This window comes from Diachasma alloeum, unplaced genomic scaffold (genome assembly GCF_001412515.2).
Source record: "Diachasma alloeum isolate Michigan unplaced genomic scaffold, Dall2.0 Dall_scaffold_00181, whole genome shotgun sequence".
Classification (NCBI taxonomy): domain Eukaryota; kingdom Metazoa; phylum Arthropoda; class Insecta; order Hymenoptera; family Braconidae; genus Diachasma; species Diachasma alloeum.
Genome location: NW_021680347.1, coordinates 1,654,803 through 1,674,014, shown reverse-complemented (window position 1 = coordinate 1,674,014; position 19,212 = coordinate 1,654,803). Strand labels below are relative to the sequence as shown.

Here is a 19,212-nt window from a genome sequence, read left to right as displayed (position 1 = left end):
GGTTGGGGGGGGCGAAGCCCCCCCCACTGAAAAACAAAAAAAATCAAAATCAAGATCAAAAATTTTAAAAAAGTTCAGACTTGGAAATTGTTTAAAATCAAATTTCTCAATTTAATTGGGTAAAATTTCATAGACAGTCTTGTATTTATCAACCGATTTTTCGGGGATCAAATTATTCCTCACTTCTTGTCCTGATTTCGAAATTTCTGGTGGAAGATTTTCATCATTCCAGTTGTTATTTTCATCATTTTCATCATCCAGACACAGCTTTTTATTTGGCGGAGAACCGACGGTTGCTTCGGTGAGGAATGTCGAATCTCCACCAAATAAATCTCCCGAGAGATCAATCTCCTCGTCACTGTCGGGTATGATGTGGTTGTCCATTTAATTTCACTGCTTTTATATTGAATAAATGAATAAATTTAACGACAGAATATTGAGAGGGTTATGTGGATACCAACAAGTGACGCAGTGGGCGATGTTATGAGTCGATGCGCAATGGATGTGTGGAATCCAACGATGATATTGCAACGACCATTTGCGCATCGATCTGCGCATCGACCCGTGCATTTGCGCATGCCCATGGGTTACGCACAGATGATTACACAGATGTGTAGGGTTCCACACTACAGTGTTTCACACCCGGCACTTTCTGTGCGTCGACACTCAACTGAAACCGGCCGGATTTCACGCACGTATGGTATAAAATATATTTTTGCCAAATATTCATTTACTTGAGCGAAACATTTTTTTTTTGAAAAGCATTTTTTGCCAATCGAGTCATTCCCAGGCGAGCCTGATTAGGTTTCAATTATGATAATGATGTTACTCTAGAGAATGACTATGTTGAACATTACCTTGGATGAATTTGTCCAATGATTATTCATTTTTCCTAAATTTCTAATTTTTTACAGGGAACAATTTCAATTAATTTTTTAATATTTGTAATTATTGAGGGAGTTCACTCAAGGTTATGACTAACATGATCATCTTTTAGAGCAATATAATTGTAATAATTTAAACCTAATGAGAATTGCCTGGGAATGACTTGACTGGAAAAATACGGCATTGAAAAAATAAATACTTCTCTCAAGTAAATGGATAATTGGAAAAAATATTTTTTTTTTCTCAGTGCAGGCTCGGCTCTCAGAAAAACTCACTTTTCTAATGTTTTATTAATTGTGGCGCAAAGAAAATGTACTGAAGGACAGCAAATAAATTGAAAAGAGAATTCCTGGGGTTTCAAAAATTTTCGGATATTAGATTTATTTTTATCTTGATTTTTGTTCCACGTGCGGCGCGACGCTCATATAGCCCGACCACCGAAAGGTTAAGCTCGAAATAGTATACAGGGTGTCCCATTTGAGAAAATGCGGCCAAATATCTCCCAAGGCGGGCGAGTAACAAAAAAAGGTTCAATACAAAAATTGTAGGGTTTCGAAGAGGATATTCGATGCATTCATTATTTTGAGCTTTCAAGTTCATGCTTGCAAGCTGCAAGCACAAAGTGCTTTTTTTCAAATGACAACCGTATTTTTCATCCCAATTAAACTTGTTCATCTTGATGAGTTGTTTTCAGATACCTCGTTATTCATGTTATTTCAGATACCTCGTTATTCAATTTCCCCTAATTTTGCTCCAAAACTGTCACAAAAAAGAGTTGTGTGGTCAAATTGAAGATTCAAACATCCTTGGCGCACCTTGGTGTAATTGTTCCGTTGACCTGTTTACCAACCGGAATTATCAAATGTAAAAAATAAACAAAAAATTTTCCTACTCCTTCTAGGATTCTTTTATTGTTATCAGTGCCAATTCAACCAGAATCTAATTAGTATCATTTCATTGCACACATCAAGATGTATTCAGCCAGTGAAATTGACGATATTTCACTCGTTCGCGTTGTTTTACATGTTCGCGCTATTTTTTTCTTTTTTTTTAGCGCAAGGGATGCGAAGCAGACTACCTCGATGTTGTATATCCTGGGTCCCGCTAAAAAAGTCTGAAACTTCAATTTGACCACAGAACTTTTTTTTGTGGCATTTTTCGAGTAAAATTAGAGGAAATTACATGAACGACGAGGTATTTGAAAACAACTCATCAAGATGAACAAGTTTTAATGGGGTGAAACATGCGGTTGCCGTTTGAAAAAAGAACTTTGTGCTTGCAGCTTGCAAGCATGAGCTTGAAAGCTCGAAATAATGAATACATCAAATGTCCCCCTCGAAACCATATAATTTTCATTTCGAACATTTTTTTGTTACTCGCCCGCCTTAGGAGATATTTGGGTGCATTTTTTCAAATGGGACACCCTGTATTATGTCATTAGGACCGTAGACGGAGGTTTGCGATGAGGGCTGCTAACTCACACGAATCGCAAACCGACGTCACGGTCCGTATGACATATACTATTTTTTGTCACGAAGGCCCGATGAGGGGAAGGGGGTGGGGGGGTGGGGGCGCAGAAGCGGGGTCCAGGGGCCGCAGGCCCTGATGGGCGGGGTTGGAAGAAAAAACCACTGAAGAAAAAATAAATGTCAAAATAAAAAAAATTAAAAAAAAAACAAAAGAAAAAAAATCGAATGAAAAATTTGAAAATACCTATCAATGAAACCAAAAAGTAATAATAAATAAACTTTCTAACGGATGCCTAGAAAAACATGGATTTTAAGGAAGAGAGTTGCTTAAAATTACAATAAAAAAGACGAGATTTTGGGGATGAAGAATAATGCTTGAGTTACAGTGAGATGATGCAATAATTTCACAACGGAATAACCTCTACTGTTGTAACCGATTAGTTACTGAGAACGCCGCCAGTGCTGCTGAATCAACTCACTAGGCCAGTTACTAGACGGCTCGCTTACCGCGCATACCCAACCGACGGCCATATCGCCCATATCGGCTCACTTCATATTGCATTTGTACGTAAGTCATGAGGGTTACTCATCTAGTAACTATATAACTTTACGGGTCGACCCGAAAAGTCTCATTTACTATAGCTGGTCCTCTTTACAGTACTCTTTACGGTCCCGGCCAGCTCAGGCCAGCTAATCGCCGTTTACTCCCTCTGAACACAGCCCCCGTAAGCGCCACTTATCGGGCCTCAGTGACGAAATAGTATTTTTCCGGCCTGTTGCGATGGGGTTTTTTACTCGTGTGGCGTTAGCCTCTGAGCCGTAGGCGAGGACTGGCCAACCACACGAGTAAAAAAACCCCATCGCAACAGCCCAGGAACAATATTTTTCTGTAGTGATTTTCAAGTTTTCGAGTTTGGGAATTATATCGTCGCATTAAAATCAAAGGGGCGTAAGTGCCAAAAAACCCATTTTAAAAGTGAAAGGGGCGTATGTTCCGAATTCCTGTTTTTTCGGTTTTTCATGGAATTTCTGACCAAAAATCGGAAAAAAAAAATCTAGGAAAAAGGCGTAATTGCTATATTTCAACGGGAAAGGGGCGTATCTCCACACTTACGCCTGTTTCATTTCATTCAAAAAATGACACTTACGCCCTTTTTACATTATGTGTTGTGACTTCGGATGACACATTTCATGTTGAAATAAAGCGAAAAGGGCGTAAGTCCCACATACGCCTCTCTCATTATATCTTAGGTCTACTCGCGATAAAGAGTTTTATATTGTTATATCAACATAAAACGCTTTAACTATTTTCTTCTTCCTTTATGGTCTCATTTTCTTCCGAAGTGTTCAAAGCAGTCACGACTCGAAATTTCATACAGATAATTTCCTGAAATTCGCAGTCATAATTTAAAAAAATGAAATAAATTAATGAATGAAATCGAATAAATTTAGAAGAAAATTTTAGAAAATTTTAGTTTAGTTACTGATATTTCTCATGAAATTGTTTCATTCAAGCAAAAAATCAAAGGGAAATAATTTGAACATTCATGATGAGAGGGAGGGAGGGGAGGTTAATGTAGAATCAAATATTATTTATTATTAGGGCTGTAGTGCATGTGATTCCGTTTATACTTGATGAATCAATAGGAACGAACAGTAACAAATGAAGGGACATAGATATTGGAGTTACGCCCCTCTGTGATTATTGCTTCAAAAAGAAAGGGACGTATGTGCCTGAGTTACGCCCCTTTGGAATTATTCATTCTCAATATAGGCTAGAAAAGAAACAAAAAGTATAAAAAGAAAGAGGCGTATGTGCTGGAGATACGCCCCTTCAGTACTTGCTAGTCGGACTTACGTCCATTTGCCACTTCAGAAATTTGTCCACAAAAAACCTTTCATAAGTTGAGAAAACTCCATTTCGAAAGAAAAAGAAACATACGCCCCTTTGGTATTAAGAGAAAAAAAATCTCAGAGAAATGGCACTTACGCCCCTTTGATTTTAATGCGACGATATAATACCAATTCCCAGACGAGAAATCGTGAGAAGCAGTACAGAAAAGTTCATTTTCTCATAAGACTTTGATGACATGAACTATACATTCATCCCACTTTCTATTCAAACATCCATACTTTTCAATTAACCTCGGGAGATGTGTTAACTGTCTGAAACTTGCATTTCTAAGGATGCATATCATCTGCATGGAATGATATATCTCTATGCGTGTGTAAAAAACTCGACATATTTGTAGACATCCGCCTGGTAAGGGCCCACTTTGTCGAATCTATAAAGTTCCCATTTAATCCATTGAACCGGGAAATTCTTGAATTGTTACAGTGTAGATGGAGCGGGGAACCCCTGAATTTATTATTGCGGCATAAGAAAGGCCCTATATTGCACACGCAGACTACCATACAATAGTGAAGAGAGGGATACTGTCACTCTGTTCAACCGATTAAACGTGTTGAATTATTTGTTTGATCCAAATTGAGTGAAATACTAATTTTATCGCAAAATCGCCCCCTTACTGAGAGATCTTTCCACCACCTCAATTTTTTTTAATTTGTTTGAAACTTTTTAATTCTAAGAGAATTAGAATTTCGAGAGAAAAAATTTCCGCTTCACCCAGCTGGGAATCAAACCCGGGTCTCCCAGATACGCGCCGGGTACTCTTACTGACTAAGCTACCGGGAACCATAGAAATTCACTCTCAAATTCACCTCATACACCGCCTAACCTCCTTTAGGCATTAAAGAAAATTTAAAAAATATCGAGAAAAAAAACTCGAGAAAATTCGTCAAAAAAAGTGCTGTTAAAACGATGATAACTGGTTATGGGGTTTATGGGCCCACTCACCGTCGGTCCCTCAAAATTGAAAACACATGTGCGGCTGCCTACCTCTTTCAGGGACGTCGATACCAGTCAATTTTGAGGGACCGACGGTGAGCGGGCCCATAAACCCCATAACCAGTTATGATTGTTTTAACAGCACTTTTTTTGACGAATTTTCTCGATTTTTTTTTTTAATCAATGAAGATTGTTTACTAGAAAAATATTGACCGAATGTGTTTTACATTGAATTTAGAATGGATCTTTTTTTTTGAGGTCGGTTCGGCAATTCTACAACGAGATAGCCGCAGTCGACATTTCTATTAATTAAATAAATGATTATTAAAATATTGAATTTTTTCTTCTCTCGTTGGCTTCCTAAGGGTTCAACGAATCTCTGGAAAAATTGACAATTAAAAAAATTTTGTTTTCGTACGTATGGTAGCGGTTCAAACTTTGCCGACTTTTACGGACCCTGAAAATCGGGGGGGTTTTTCTGCTTCTCACAGCGATTATAAATAAACTAATCAAATTAAAAACTTGAAACTTCGTATTGGGTGAGTGAAATACTTATATTACACAGTGCAATTGGTCCCATATTTTTACGATTTTTTTTCGTCGAGTTATAGACGGTTATTTCGAGTGGTCTCTACTTTTGACACCGACAGTAGTAAGTGTTTTAGGTTGGCTGCGCGGGACAATAGGACTCTGGACGATCTTCGAAGTTAAGCATCATCGAGCGTGGTTCATAGATGGATGGGTGGCTATAAGGGAACACGTCCAGAGTTCAAGTCCCGGACAGTCCATTTTTTTTTACAAAAAAAGTAGAAAAATATAGAGAGACAATTTATCATATTTTCATATTCTCCAATCGGGTATTTATTTAATTACAGAGTAATTTTTATAATTATTACGGGCGGGATATAAGAAAAAAGGAGAGGATTTCATAAGCCCATGGAATTACGAGGACTGGCAAGGATTGAGAAGATCTGAATACAAGTCCTGGTTACACCTACCGAGTGCTGAAATGGGACATGACCAGAAGTAGAAAGGTCTCGAAAGCACTTGACTAAATAATGACTAAATAGAACTTGTCAGGTCCAATTATTCGACTCGGGTACCCGGGTAGAAATCACGCCACTCGAGCTCGCCTCGGAACCCGTACCCCAGCTAGAAATACGCCACTCCGCCCCAGCTTGGGATAAACTCCACGCGCGTCACATGTACCCGAGGTTGAGCCGCGTCACCCGCTCACAGCCCAGCGTTAGACTATTACGCGAAACGCTTCACCGGACTTTAGTTGAATGGCCACTGCTCAACCTCAGGTTCATCTCCAATTACTCAATCCCAGTATACTTAACCTCAATAATGATTTGACAGGTCCGATGGCATCGTGATTTGAGCGAAAAAACAATCGAATAAATGTGAAGATGGCATGCTTTTTCAGATGAACAATCACAAGCTCATCAGAAATAACGTGATATTAACTAATCGAATGGGATTAATCTGAAAATACAAGGTAGAACAATTCACTGAAACGTAGTCAAAACTTTCTTTTTTCTCGCGAATACAACAAACAAAATCAAGAAAAATAATCACTTGAAAAACGTTAACGAACCTTTATTATTAATTATCAACGCTACAGGAGAGGATATTCTTCATTTTTCGATAGGCCTACGAGTTCTAAGAATATTCTACGATTTATTAGGGAAATGTTGAATACAGGTATGCCAAAATAACACGCATGAAAAAATTCAACAGAAAAACCTAGCGCTTTCTATTAAATTTCTATTGGAATTCTATGAGAATTCTCTGGAAGTTCTATTAGAATTCTATTCGTTTCTTGCGCCGATTCTATAGGAGATTATGCAACTTCATAGAGTCTTTTTGTTAAGGTAAAATTTGGTGCAAGAAAGTAAATAGGTTTTTATGTTCCTATAGATTTTCTTAGGCATAAGATTTCTAAGTTTTTCCCGCTCGGTTTTTCTTCTTTTCTTTTAATCAAATGCAGGAACAAAACTTGGAAAATTCATGCCCAGTAGTTTCTGTGGAAGAAATCCTAACAGAATAAATTATCTAGAAAAATCAATGGATTTTTTTCTACAAACAAATATCTATTAAAAATGCAGGGGAAAGTTGCATAATTTTCAATGGCATTGACGCAAAAAAAATAGAATTTTTCAATAGAATTGCAATAAAACTTAAATAGAATTCAATAGGAATTCTTAGAGAAAGTGTCAAGTTTTATATTCGATGACAGAGGGAAAAATCAGTAAATTTCAAATTTTATAGAAAGTTCAGTGGAATTCCATTTTTTTTTTTATAGTAAGAAGACAAGGATTTTCCAAAGTATTCAAATTTTAATTCGATATTCTAAAAATGCATAAATATCATTCTATTCCACCCTCCACTCGAAACGACACGACTCAATCGGAGCTGAGTTCTAACCGTTGAGCCACAGTTCAAACTCAAGTGCCGGGTTATGCCGTCTGATGAGCGTTCGACTGTGAGCCGGTATGGAGCGGCGTGTCGCGGCGTGAACTCGGGTCAAGCGGCAAGCTGAGGCTGAGCTCGCGCTCACCCGAGTTGCGGCTCAATCCCCGGTTGAATTTCTACGCGGGTAGACACTGTCCTTTCTCTCGTAAAGGCGGCTAAAAATTCTCGGCGATACATTCCCTTGAAAAATATTTTCATCCCGTTGCGTAACTGGAGCTTTTGTGAAATCTCTCACAGGGGAGACTCAAGGCAATCACAACATAACCTTCTGCTTCTCAGCCGATTACTTCAAAGTTTTCCAGCGAGGTTCTCCGTCCCCAGTGTAATTTTACACCCGGCAACCGTTATCTTCATTGTCGTTCTGTAGTTCTTGGAGTTTTGGTAGAAAATAGGACTTCAATTTAGATAGCCAATGACAATACGGAGTGAAATTGCAATCGACATTGCCATCTCCTGAGATTTTCTTTATCCTCACGTACCGTGATGTTGCTGTTCCGCTTCTCTCTACATGGAGAGAAAGAATCAGTAAAAAATACGGAACAATTCATGTAATCCGTAATAGGGAATCGTTTTCCGGTAATTTTTATAGGAATGGAAGAGAAGAAATTTGAAACGTTCAGTGAATTCTCGGTTCATCACCGAACAAAGTACGAAATTGTGACATAATTTTTCCCGAAGAAGTAAAATCTTGCAGAAAATTCTCGACTTATTATGTCTCCAAAATCAAAAATTCTTGAACATTCAACAATTTTTATGAAGCTGGTAAGTTATTTCTACGTTCCGTTCCGTAAAATTTCTCAATCGTTGGGAAAAAATTACGGAACGACTTGTCCCCACAGCGGTGAGTCATCAGATGGGTGGCTAATTTTTCCGGAACAAATCGTAGAATTTACGTGGCGATTCGTACAATTTCAGGTACGATTCACACGTTTTATTGAATTTTCCTCTCCGTGTATTTTCTCTCATTTACTTAGCTCATTAAGGTTAGACCTGCAAAGGAAATTAGGGAATGAACGTATTCGTGAACAGCGCAGCATATTTGAATTACTATACCTCAATAGTATATTTCTAACCTAGAGAAGTAAAACAAACAAGCCAGACAAAAATTCGTCACCCTGATAACTCCTTCACAACCCTTCCAATGCGCTACTTTAATGGAGAATTTCGGCTGACTGCTGGGGAGGCCTTGCTCACCTTCACATATAACTGGTGATATTCTGTATCTCCTCAGTCGTTACCTCATCGTCCTATACTGTCTGATCTCATCACACACTGAATCTTCTAAAAATTATCTATATTTTTTCCATCCTCACCCGATAAAATCAACACAAACTAACTTTTCTTCTGCTGTTGTGAAATGTCACACTGATAGACTGATTCATTTATTCCAAACGAGATTCGTCAACTATTAACGAATGGTAGAGTTGAATATGACCAAATGAATATTCGTTAATAGTTAACGAATGAACCGACGGCCGTGGCTGTGTGGTTAGAGTATGGGATTGGCACGTGAGCGACCCGAGTTCGATACCCGGCTGGGGAGCTAAAATTTGTAACACTCTAATCTCACAGTTTCACTGTCGAGCGAGAGTCTCGTTAAAGGGACGACTGTACCTGGGCAGGTTTTTCCCTCAAGTGAGGTTTTTCCTCGTCCTTGGGTGAATGCGGTACAGGGGGCTGGGGGGTGGTAAGGCAACACACCGTAAAAACCCGAAAGGGTATACGACAGAAAATAAAAAAATAGTTAACGAATGGTTCACTTGAAAAGTGAAAATCGAGTCAAAGAAGGCTCCTCAAATGTGCATTTGTCAACTATTAACGAATGAACATTTGGTGCGACCAAATAGGCCCTCATCTCCAACCAAATCCATTCGTTAACAATAATTAAACCTTTCTATCAGTGCACGTACCTCAAATGTCAATACTTGGTTGCAGGCCCTTGGGCGATGGTCGGTTGCAAGTTCCTGCAAGAACTTGCAACCGACAAATAAATAAATACAGGAGTGATACCTACGTACTGAACTAGCGGTGGCAAGCACACGGTTAAGGGTCCTTTATTTTACCTCCGGTGGGTAGAACGCTATTTTCCGTCATGTCTAACAAGGAACACTAGGTAGGTATCCGCCCCCGATTTTGATGAACCTTGAATATGTTATAAAGGACTCAAAACTAAGTGCCACGTATTTTTGTATCGGCCCATACGCGGGTTTAAGGGGTGAAACTGCCCTCTGAACTTGACCACCTCCCGGGGTATTTCTTTAATTTGCGCACATATTTCTTTAATTGCGGCTCTTGAAAATCTAGAGATGTTTCTTCAATCATTTCAACGCCATTGTATTCCTCCAAGGATTGAATTAATATCCTTTGGAAGGTGTCCGCTAATTCACGTTCCTCTTTGTTCACAGGCGTTTTAGCAAGATTGAGAACTTCAAATGTTGTCATGAGAAGAATGATAACGTTGATTGGATTAACTTTCATTATGAAACGGACACAGAAACACGATACCCACGGAGAGACTTTTTTCGTTGATGGACACTTGTAAACTGATTGTGATTGTATTTGCATGAGGAATTCAAACGTAAAACACCGATATTGTAAGCCGTGCATATTTATTACCGTGATGTTATTTTTAAACAAGACAGATGACATTCGGATGGATATTTTTATAACTCTGGCATACTATTCTGATGCGGATTTGAATTATCGCGACAATGTCATTATCATACGTCCTCATTAAATTCTTTTCAAAAACAATATAAACATCAGGGTCGTAAGATCATCTCATGTAAAAGTTATTTTCAATTCATTCTATTCTACACCACTGGCCAAATTTTTTCCAGGAAAGATCCAAAAGAGACATCGCGTGTTTTTTTCATGCTTTTTCAAATCGAAATCATTCCATAAATTTCGGGCAATAGTTTTTTCATGGGGAAACTGACTCTTCATGGGGGTAGTTTGACCCCCAAACTTCATCCTTCGAAGACGATTCCAATGGTTTTTCTCATCATTCCCCATGAGCTTTTTTTTATACTGCAAAAAAATTCAAAGTGGGCCAATTCCAGGAAATTGATCTTCTTTTGCCTTTAAATTGCAATTTAAAAAAGAATGCAAAAAAGGTATTTTGTATTTTTTATGCACTTTCAAATGAAATTGGTCTCCTGAAATTCGGAGCGATATATATTTTTTTTATTGAATAAATGACTTTTCACGGGGGTAGTTTACCCCCGAAATTTCACTCCTCAGAGATGATTTCAATTTCTATCATAATCATTTTTCATGAGCTTCCTGTTATATTGCAAAAAAATTGTCTAAATATTCTCCCTATGTGCGCAATTGAAGAAATACCCCGGGAGGTGGTCAAGTTCAGAGAGCAGTTTCACCCCCTAAACCCGCGTATGGGCCGATAAAAAAAAGACGTGGCACTTAGTTTTGAGTCCTCTATAACATATTCAAGTTTCATTAAAATCGGGAGCGGACATCTACCTAGTGTTCCTTGTAAGACAGAAACTTAGATTATCCCCTTTCAAATTATATTTTGTTCCTCCACTCCTCCACAAAAGAACTACATAGCTCTTGTTCAAGCGTTTGGTCTCCAACTTTTATTTACGTCTCTGCTGAGGCAACGAAATCTGTATGCCAACTCCACTGAAACGGATCTATTGAGAAAATCCAACACAACAGTTCCTTTGCAAATTCTTCTGCATATACCTTCAGCCCTTCTAGAACATCTTCCCGGAGTACCAATTCAAGTGCAGACTCGTGTGAATTTCAGTGTAATTGGAGTCACCTATCACTTGACCGCAATCTCACTTTCTATGGAGAATTTGAATTATCGAGAGTATTCTCAAGTGTTGGTTGAGGAAGGTAGTGGTACTCGACCGTATTACTATGCGCCGTATTTCTTCCCATGTAGAGTTAATCATAACAGCCAATTTGTCACGTACTTTTGAATTCATTTCAATTGAAGCACTTGTGAGAGCTGAACTCATCGATTGCTTCGGCAATGATTTCCCATCTCCACATTTTCATTAAAATAATACACAAGGAACTTGGAATATTATTCAGTACAAGCAAACTTTATGTCTCCAGTTTTCAGGTGACGAGTCTCGGAGATTATGTATGAGGAGTGTAGCGTCGACCGAAAAAGGAGCATGTAGTACTAGTCTGGGAGTTGCCACATATGGTTCACTCGTCTTTCAACTGAAGGAATCCCACAGGGAGGCGAATGGGACCTGTGACTTTGTGTTGAAGGCCATGAGGGTAGTCAGCAAAACGATGGTGGTGACAATTTGCCTCGTGTGTCTCTCCACGGTGCCTCTCCTGATGCTCATTATGGGTATGCTTGAAATTAGAATAATACTTTCCTTTATATACTTTTCCATTATGTGCAAGCTTCGTGAGACCTGATTGCGCTGTTCACCGGATATTGGAGACTGAAATATTGAAATATGGGGGGAGAAATTTTCGACGAAATATTTACATAATGCACCATTCCAAGAATAGCAAACATCACCGACGGTATCCGGTTAATTCATCCCTGGATAATTCATCCCAAACAATTTCATCCCACGGCAGTTTCATCCCATTTTTTTTATTATTACTGTTTGGATAAAGAATACGCTTGGCTGAAGCGCGTGAGTTATCGGATTAATTTTCAAATTTTGTACCGATTTTGTAAATCGATGCTGTGGTCTATTACATGTGGCCTATCTGGCGAACGTTAGTTGAGATGGATAACAATGATTTGACCATTTTTTTGCAATGTTCCTGTTAATCTGTTGATCGGTTGTGTAAACAATCCTAGGAGGGAATCGTGATGTATCTGATTGATCTGGGTGTTTTGTTTAGTGCCTTTTTCTGTGAAACTAAAGTTAATATTTTTCTCTCCCTGAATTAGTCTTGAGATCGTGAAAAATTCGATTGAAATTTGATGTTTGGGATGAAATTGTCGTGGGATTGATTTGTTTGGGGTGAATTGTACGGGATGAATTGGTTTGGGATGACTAGTCCGGGATAAATTCACCTAGAACCATCACAGACTGAACATTATAATTCAAACCCCGAAAGTTGATGAATTATCAACTTTATGCTCCCCAATGGAAGCATTGGCATCGTCCAATTTTGAAATTCGTTAATTTTAGTTGGAAGTGATGTGGAACGGTCTGAAACGTAAAAATACGAAGTTTCGCGATCATGTCTATAAGTGGCTAAAGTAATTCCAAAAAATCTGAAATTTCATCAGATTATGGATTTTAATGAGGACTAATTCCGTGCAAAATTTCAGCCCGTTCGATTTAATAATTTTTCAGAAAAAGCGACTCGTTTTCAAATCGTTTTTGGCAAATATCTTCAAAACAAATAGACCGATTTCGATTTTTTTGTTTTCGAAATATTCGTTTTGATGCCTTCTATTTAAATAAATGAGAACATATACACCCGTTCATACAAAGTTTTCGAGATATTCCCATTTTTTCGTTTTTACGTAAAAAAAAACTTTGTAATCACCTTAGTTTGTACAAAAATCGAGACATCAACTTCTATATTTTCCCTGGGCTATTTTACTCGGTCAAAATTTAGTGTTTTAAGGTACCAATCACATGGAAAGCAGGATGCTATATGCTATCTTTCGACTTTCCGACCCTCTATACGAGGGAAACAGTTAAATAACTAACAATGCACAAATGAAAAAATGCGAAGTCACACGGACTCGAACCTAGATGGGGTATAATCCCACATCTCCGCACTGGCAAAAAAATGAAATTTCAGGTTTCACTAAAAATTCAGTAAAATTCCAGAATTTTAAGCAACATACAGATGAGAATTCCTTAATTTATTTGAATGTCCAATCTCATATGAATATTCAGTACGGAATTACAGTAAATTTTTAGTGAAATCCGAATTCTCATGATTTTTCCCCCTAAATCGCATTCAGTGTCACTGTTTTGAAAATTCAACAATATATTTACCGAAATTTTCTGCTTTTCTATTCATTTTCGGTGAAAAATGCAACTCAAATTTACAGTTCTCTTTGATTCTTCCACGAAATTCTGAATTTTCAATGACGAAATTCCTTCAAATTTCTATGGTAATTAAATTCCATAAAAATTTCTAAAAAGTGTACAGGAAATTTCAGGCACAACATTTTTAACAGTGCAGTTTGCTGGACTGATGCTCTGCTAATTGAGCTACCGAGGCCTCCTCGATATCTCAATTCAAGTTATCAACTTGAAATTTGGACAGAAAATATATATAGCCGTTCATACGAAGTATTCGAAACATCGTAATTTTTATAGCACCCATCGAGGTGGCAGTAAACATCTGAACTTTTTGCTGCTAGTTAGTGTTGTAAAGCTATAAACTTTTGTAATATTTCAGACAATTGGGAAGACCGACATTAAGGTATTGATGGTGAAAAAAAATAAAATATCACTCTGTGACATGCTTACTGTCACAAGGCGCGCTGTCATATGCTCGCTGTCCCCCTGTTTGTTTTTAGTTATAACGCACTGTTGACATAAACGTAATAATTTTGGAGAAGAAAAAAATCATGAACACACACAGTGCACATTTAAAAGTCCTCGCCCTTCAGCATCCACCGGAATAATAGAAAGCACGAAAAAGCCGTGAGGTAACTAAATTGGCTTGAATAAATTATCGATCCGCCGGCGATAATCGACTGTCGGGAGTTATGACACGCGAACTTCATACAGCCCAAAACGAGCTTCGAGCCCTATCCGACATGCAAGCACACTTAATTTCACCTGTGCCACTGGCCTCTTGTCAGAGAGGCCACAAAGATCAATATACGTTCAGAGCTATACACAGTGGATAGTGTGTCACCAGTATAATGTATAATTCCCTGAAAATGTGCAAATGAGAATTTTAGAGCATTTGTTGAATGTGAATTCGTGTTACTCACATCATTCAAGTAAATAGTACATCCCTTTCTGAGTATGACACATGGCATGGATATATTCTGAGTCTGAAAATCTCATTTGGTGTCCAGGAAAAAAGTAGATCTTCTTTAGAAATAGTTTTTTTACGACCTCTGGGTTCGTACTTTGACATCTGTATAGGAGTCTGCCCTCTGTGGTTTTATTATGAGAGTGCTCTCCTTGGAAAATGATACCGTACTCGGAATATGTGTGATGGAAAAAGTTTCCTGACAGAAGCGCAAATTCGGTGGATGTCCGTAATAGACTTAATGCGCAGTCACAGAAAGAATTGCAGATGAATGGAAACAGTTGAGCTTTGATAATAATTCCAGAAATATTCAAGTGTCTTCGTAGTTCTGAGAATCTAAAAAAGCGAATACGAGGAACCCTAGTAGAAACCAAATGTCCGACTCGGGTAGAAATTCAACCGGGGATTCAGCCGCAACTCGGGTGAGCGCGAGCTCAGCCTCGGCTTGCCGCTTGGCCCGAGTTCACGCCGCGACACGCCGCTCCATACCGGCTCACAGTCAAACGCTCATCAGACGACATAACCCGGCACTTGGGTTTGAGCTGTGGCTCAACGCTTAGAACTCAGCTCCGATTGAGTCGTGTCGTTTCCAGTGGAGGGTGGAATAGAATGATATTTATGGATTTTTAGAATATCGATTTAAAATTTGAATACTTTGGAAAATCCTTATCTTCTTACTATAAAAAAAATGGAATTATACTGAACTTTCTATAAAATTTGAAATTTACTGATTTTTCCCTCTGTCATCGAATATACAACCTGGCACTTTCTCTAAGAATTCCTATTGAATTTCTATTGGAGCTCTATGAGAATTCTATTTAAGTTTTATTGTAATTCTATTGAAAAATTCTATTTTTTTTGCGTCAATTCCATTGAAAATTATGTAACTTTCCCCTGCATTTTTAATAGATATTTGTTTGTAGAAAAAAATCCATTTATTTTTCTAGATAATTTATTCTGTTAGGATTTCTTCCACAGAAACTATTGGGCATGAATTTTCCAAGTTTTGTTCCTGCATTTGATTAAAAGAAAAGAAGAAAAACCGAGCGGAAAAAACTTAGAAATCTTACGTCTAAGAAAATCTATAGGAACATAAAAACCTATTTACTTTCTTGCACCAAATTTTACCTTAACAAAAAGACTCTATGAAGACTCTATGACTCTACGGCGCAAGAAACGAATAGAATTCTAATAGAACTTCGAGAGAATTCTCATAGAATTCCAATAGAAATTTAATAGAAAGCGCTAGGTTTTTCTGTTGAATTTTTTCATGCGTGTTATTTTGGCATACCTGTATTCAACATTTCCCTAATAAATCGTAGAATATTCTTAGAACTCGTAGGCCTATCGAAAAATGAAGAATATCCTCTCCTGTAGCGTTGATAATTAATAATAAAGGTTCGTTAACGTTTTTCAAGTGATTATTTTTCTTGATTTTGTTTGTTGTATTCGCGAGAAAAAAAAAAGTTTTGACTACGTTTCAGTGAATTGTTCTACCTTGTATTTTCAGATTAATCCCATTCGATTAGTTAATATCACGTTATTTCTGATGAGCTTGTGATTGTTCATCTGAAAAAGCATGCCATCTTCACATTTATTCGATTGTTTTTTCGCTCAAATCACGATGCCATCGGACCTGTCAAATCATTATTGAGGTTAAGTATACTGGGATTGAGTAATTGGAGATGAACCTGAGGTTGAGCAGTGGCCATGCAACTAAAGCCCGGCGAAGCGTTTCGCATAATAGTCTAACGCTGGGCTGTGAGCGCGTGACGCGGCTCAACCTCGGGTACATGTGACGCGCGTGGAGTTTATCCCAAACTGGGCGTATTTCTAGCTGGAATACGGGTTCCGAGCCGAGCTCGAGCGGCGTGATTTCTACCCGGGGAGCGCCGTCGCCCGGACTTTTAGTCCATACGCTAGGGGTACTTCTGTGTACATTGAGATGTCCATTAGATTTTATTCCTGGATTCTATGTTTTCGAGGTAGCTGATTGCGAAAATGATGATCTTTTGTGCGAAATCGTGCGCAGTCTCTTTGTTTATAACAATTCAATGGTTTAAAACGGAATATCGCGGAAACGGTTGGCTATAGGGGAAAATATTTCAAACAAAAAATGTTCCTTATCAAAAAGTGGACATATTTTGTTTCATATTTTCTCATCGCTATCATGGTTGCAGAAATATCGCGGATGCAATTCCAGCGAGCGGCGCGCTGGCACTATTGCGCGGCGGCAACCCGCTCCGGAGTCTTTTAAAAAAAAATGGTTGGACGGAGAAAAAAATGGTTGAAACAAAAGATGTTCATTACAAAAAAATACATCAGATCAGTTTTTTGACTTTTTCAATTATTCCAAGTAATTTTCGAGATATTCAACGTTTTATGGGCGATGACGGGACAAATTCGCATTGCATTGATCATTAAACCGTGATTATCTCGTTAACTACTAGGAATAGACCAAAATGTCTAATAACTCAAAAGATGAGTCATGAAATTACCAATATCTTTTGTTTCAACTTTTTTTCTTTAGCTCCATTCGTTCAGCAACTAACTATCTCTGTGAAATTCGTTCAACTCGTTACTCTGCTATTTGTTCACTAAACAACGTGCAATCTAGCCAGAAAATCACGCGAAAAAATAAAGTCTGAAAATACGATCTTCACCCTCAGAAGTCTCAATGCAAACTGACGGTGAGTTCTTCAATTCCGTATAGTCCATACGCCAGGGCCATTTCTGTGTCCATTGACATTTTTTGTTTTCCCCATTGCGTTTTATGGTTGGACTTTATGTTTTCGGGGTCGCTGATCACGAATATGATAACCGTTTTTGCGAAATCACGGGCCGTCTATTTGTTCATAACAATTTAATTGTTTAAAACGCTCTGTCGCAAAAACGGTTTGAGATAAAAAAAATGTTTCAAACAAAGAATGTTCCTCACATTAAAAGGAACATTTTTTGTCATATGACTTGGTTCCCTAACTCTTATCGTTGAAGAGTTATTGTGCGTGGGAGTAACTCAGACGGTGCGCGACCACTTTGGCGCAACGGAAGCGCGCTTCAGGGCGGATTATAGCGAATCGGTCAAAGATAGGGCAAAATAGTTCAAATCAAGAAAATTTTTTATTAAAAAATGCATCAATTAAGTTATGAGACTCTTCACTCTATCTCCAGTAGTTAATGAGATATTCGCGTTCATGTGCACGGTGGCGGGTCAAATGAGTCGTCCGTTTCACATTTAACCGTAATTATCTCATTAACCATTGGTGACGGAGACAAATGTTTCATTACCAAATAGATGCATCATAAAATAACAAACATCTTTTGTTCGAAACATTTTTCTCTATCTTCATTTTCTGGGGAGGAAAATCATTTTCGAACTGACAATTTTTTCTTTTTTTTCATTAAGAACCACTTTTAATGGAAACAACAGGAATTGTTGGATATGAGAAGTCTATTTATATGGATTTCTGCACTTTTTCTGATCTTGACAGGTGCAAAAAGAACAACAGGACACTTTATGTAAAAAGCATATGCAAGTTGCTTTGACACTTGTCCATGTGCAATTGGGTACTAGCTGATGTGCAGGTGGAATGAGTTCAGAAATGCGCCTAGGGATCAAGTCGTCTTCAACGAAGGTATATCCAAATCTCTCTTGATCCAATACTATGCGACTGAATTCATTGAAACGGTCCAGAATCAAAACATAGATAAGGCTTTGTTTGCCAATTCGAAGAAGACGGTGTCGATACTCGTCGTCGACCGGGCGCTCGAGAGTGCATGTGGAACTCAAGTAAACGGACTGCGTAGTCGGAGTCTGACTCTCGCTTAAAATATCTCTGAAGCTAATGAAGATAGAGAAAAATATTTCGAACAAAAGATGTTTGTTATTTTGTGATGCATCTATTTGGTAATGAAACATTTGTCTCTGTCACCAATGGTTAATGAGATAATTACGGTTGAATGTGAAACGGACGACTCATTTGACCCGCCACCGTGCACATGAACGCGAATATCTCATTAACTACTGGAGATAGAGTGAAGAGTCTCATAACTTAATTGATGCATTTTTTAATAAAAAATTTTTTTGATTTGAACTATTTTGCCCTATCTTTGACCGCTTCGCTATAATCCGCCCTGAAGTGCGCTTCCGTTGCGCCAAAGTGGTCGCGCACCGTCTGAGTTACTCCCACGCACAATAACTCTTCAACGATAAGAGTTAGGGAACCAAGTCATATGACAAAAAATGTTCCTTTTGATGTGAGGAACATTCTTTGTTTGAAACATTTTTTTCTATCTCCAACCGTTTTTGCGACAGAGCGTTTTAAACAATTAAATTGTTATAAACAAATAGACGGCCCGTGATTTCGCAAAAATGGTTATCATATTCGCGATCAGCGACCCCGAAAACATAAAGTCCAACCATAAAACGCAATGGGGAAAACAAAAAATGTCAATGGACACAGAAATGGCCCTGGCGTATGGACTAGTAGGATGAAAACAAAACTCAAAAATGAAAACATAGAGAAGGCTATTATGTACGAATTCGGAGAAAACTGTGGTAACGTCACA

The 19,212-nt window shown here is 38.2% G+C and overlaps 1 protein-coding gene across 1 annotated transcript in view; it reads left to right on the top strand.

The window, feature by feature from the left end:
• Nucleotides 1-19,212, top strand: part of LOC107045850 — a 52,964-nt gene that overhangs the window by 3,948 nt on the left and 29,804 nt on the right. The window contains exon 4 of the mRNA XM_015268250.1: nt 11,770-12,016. Within this exon, the coding sequence (XP_015123736.1) occupies nt 11,770-12,016 (247 nt within the window). The remainder of the gene's footprint in view (nt 1-11,769; nt 12,017-19,212) is intronic.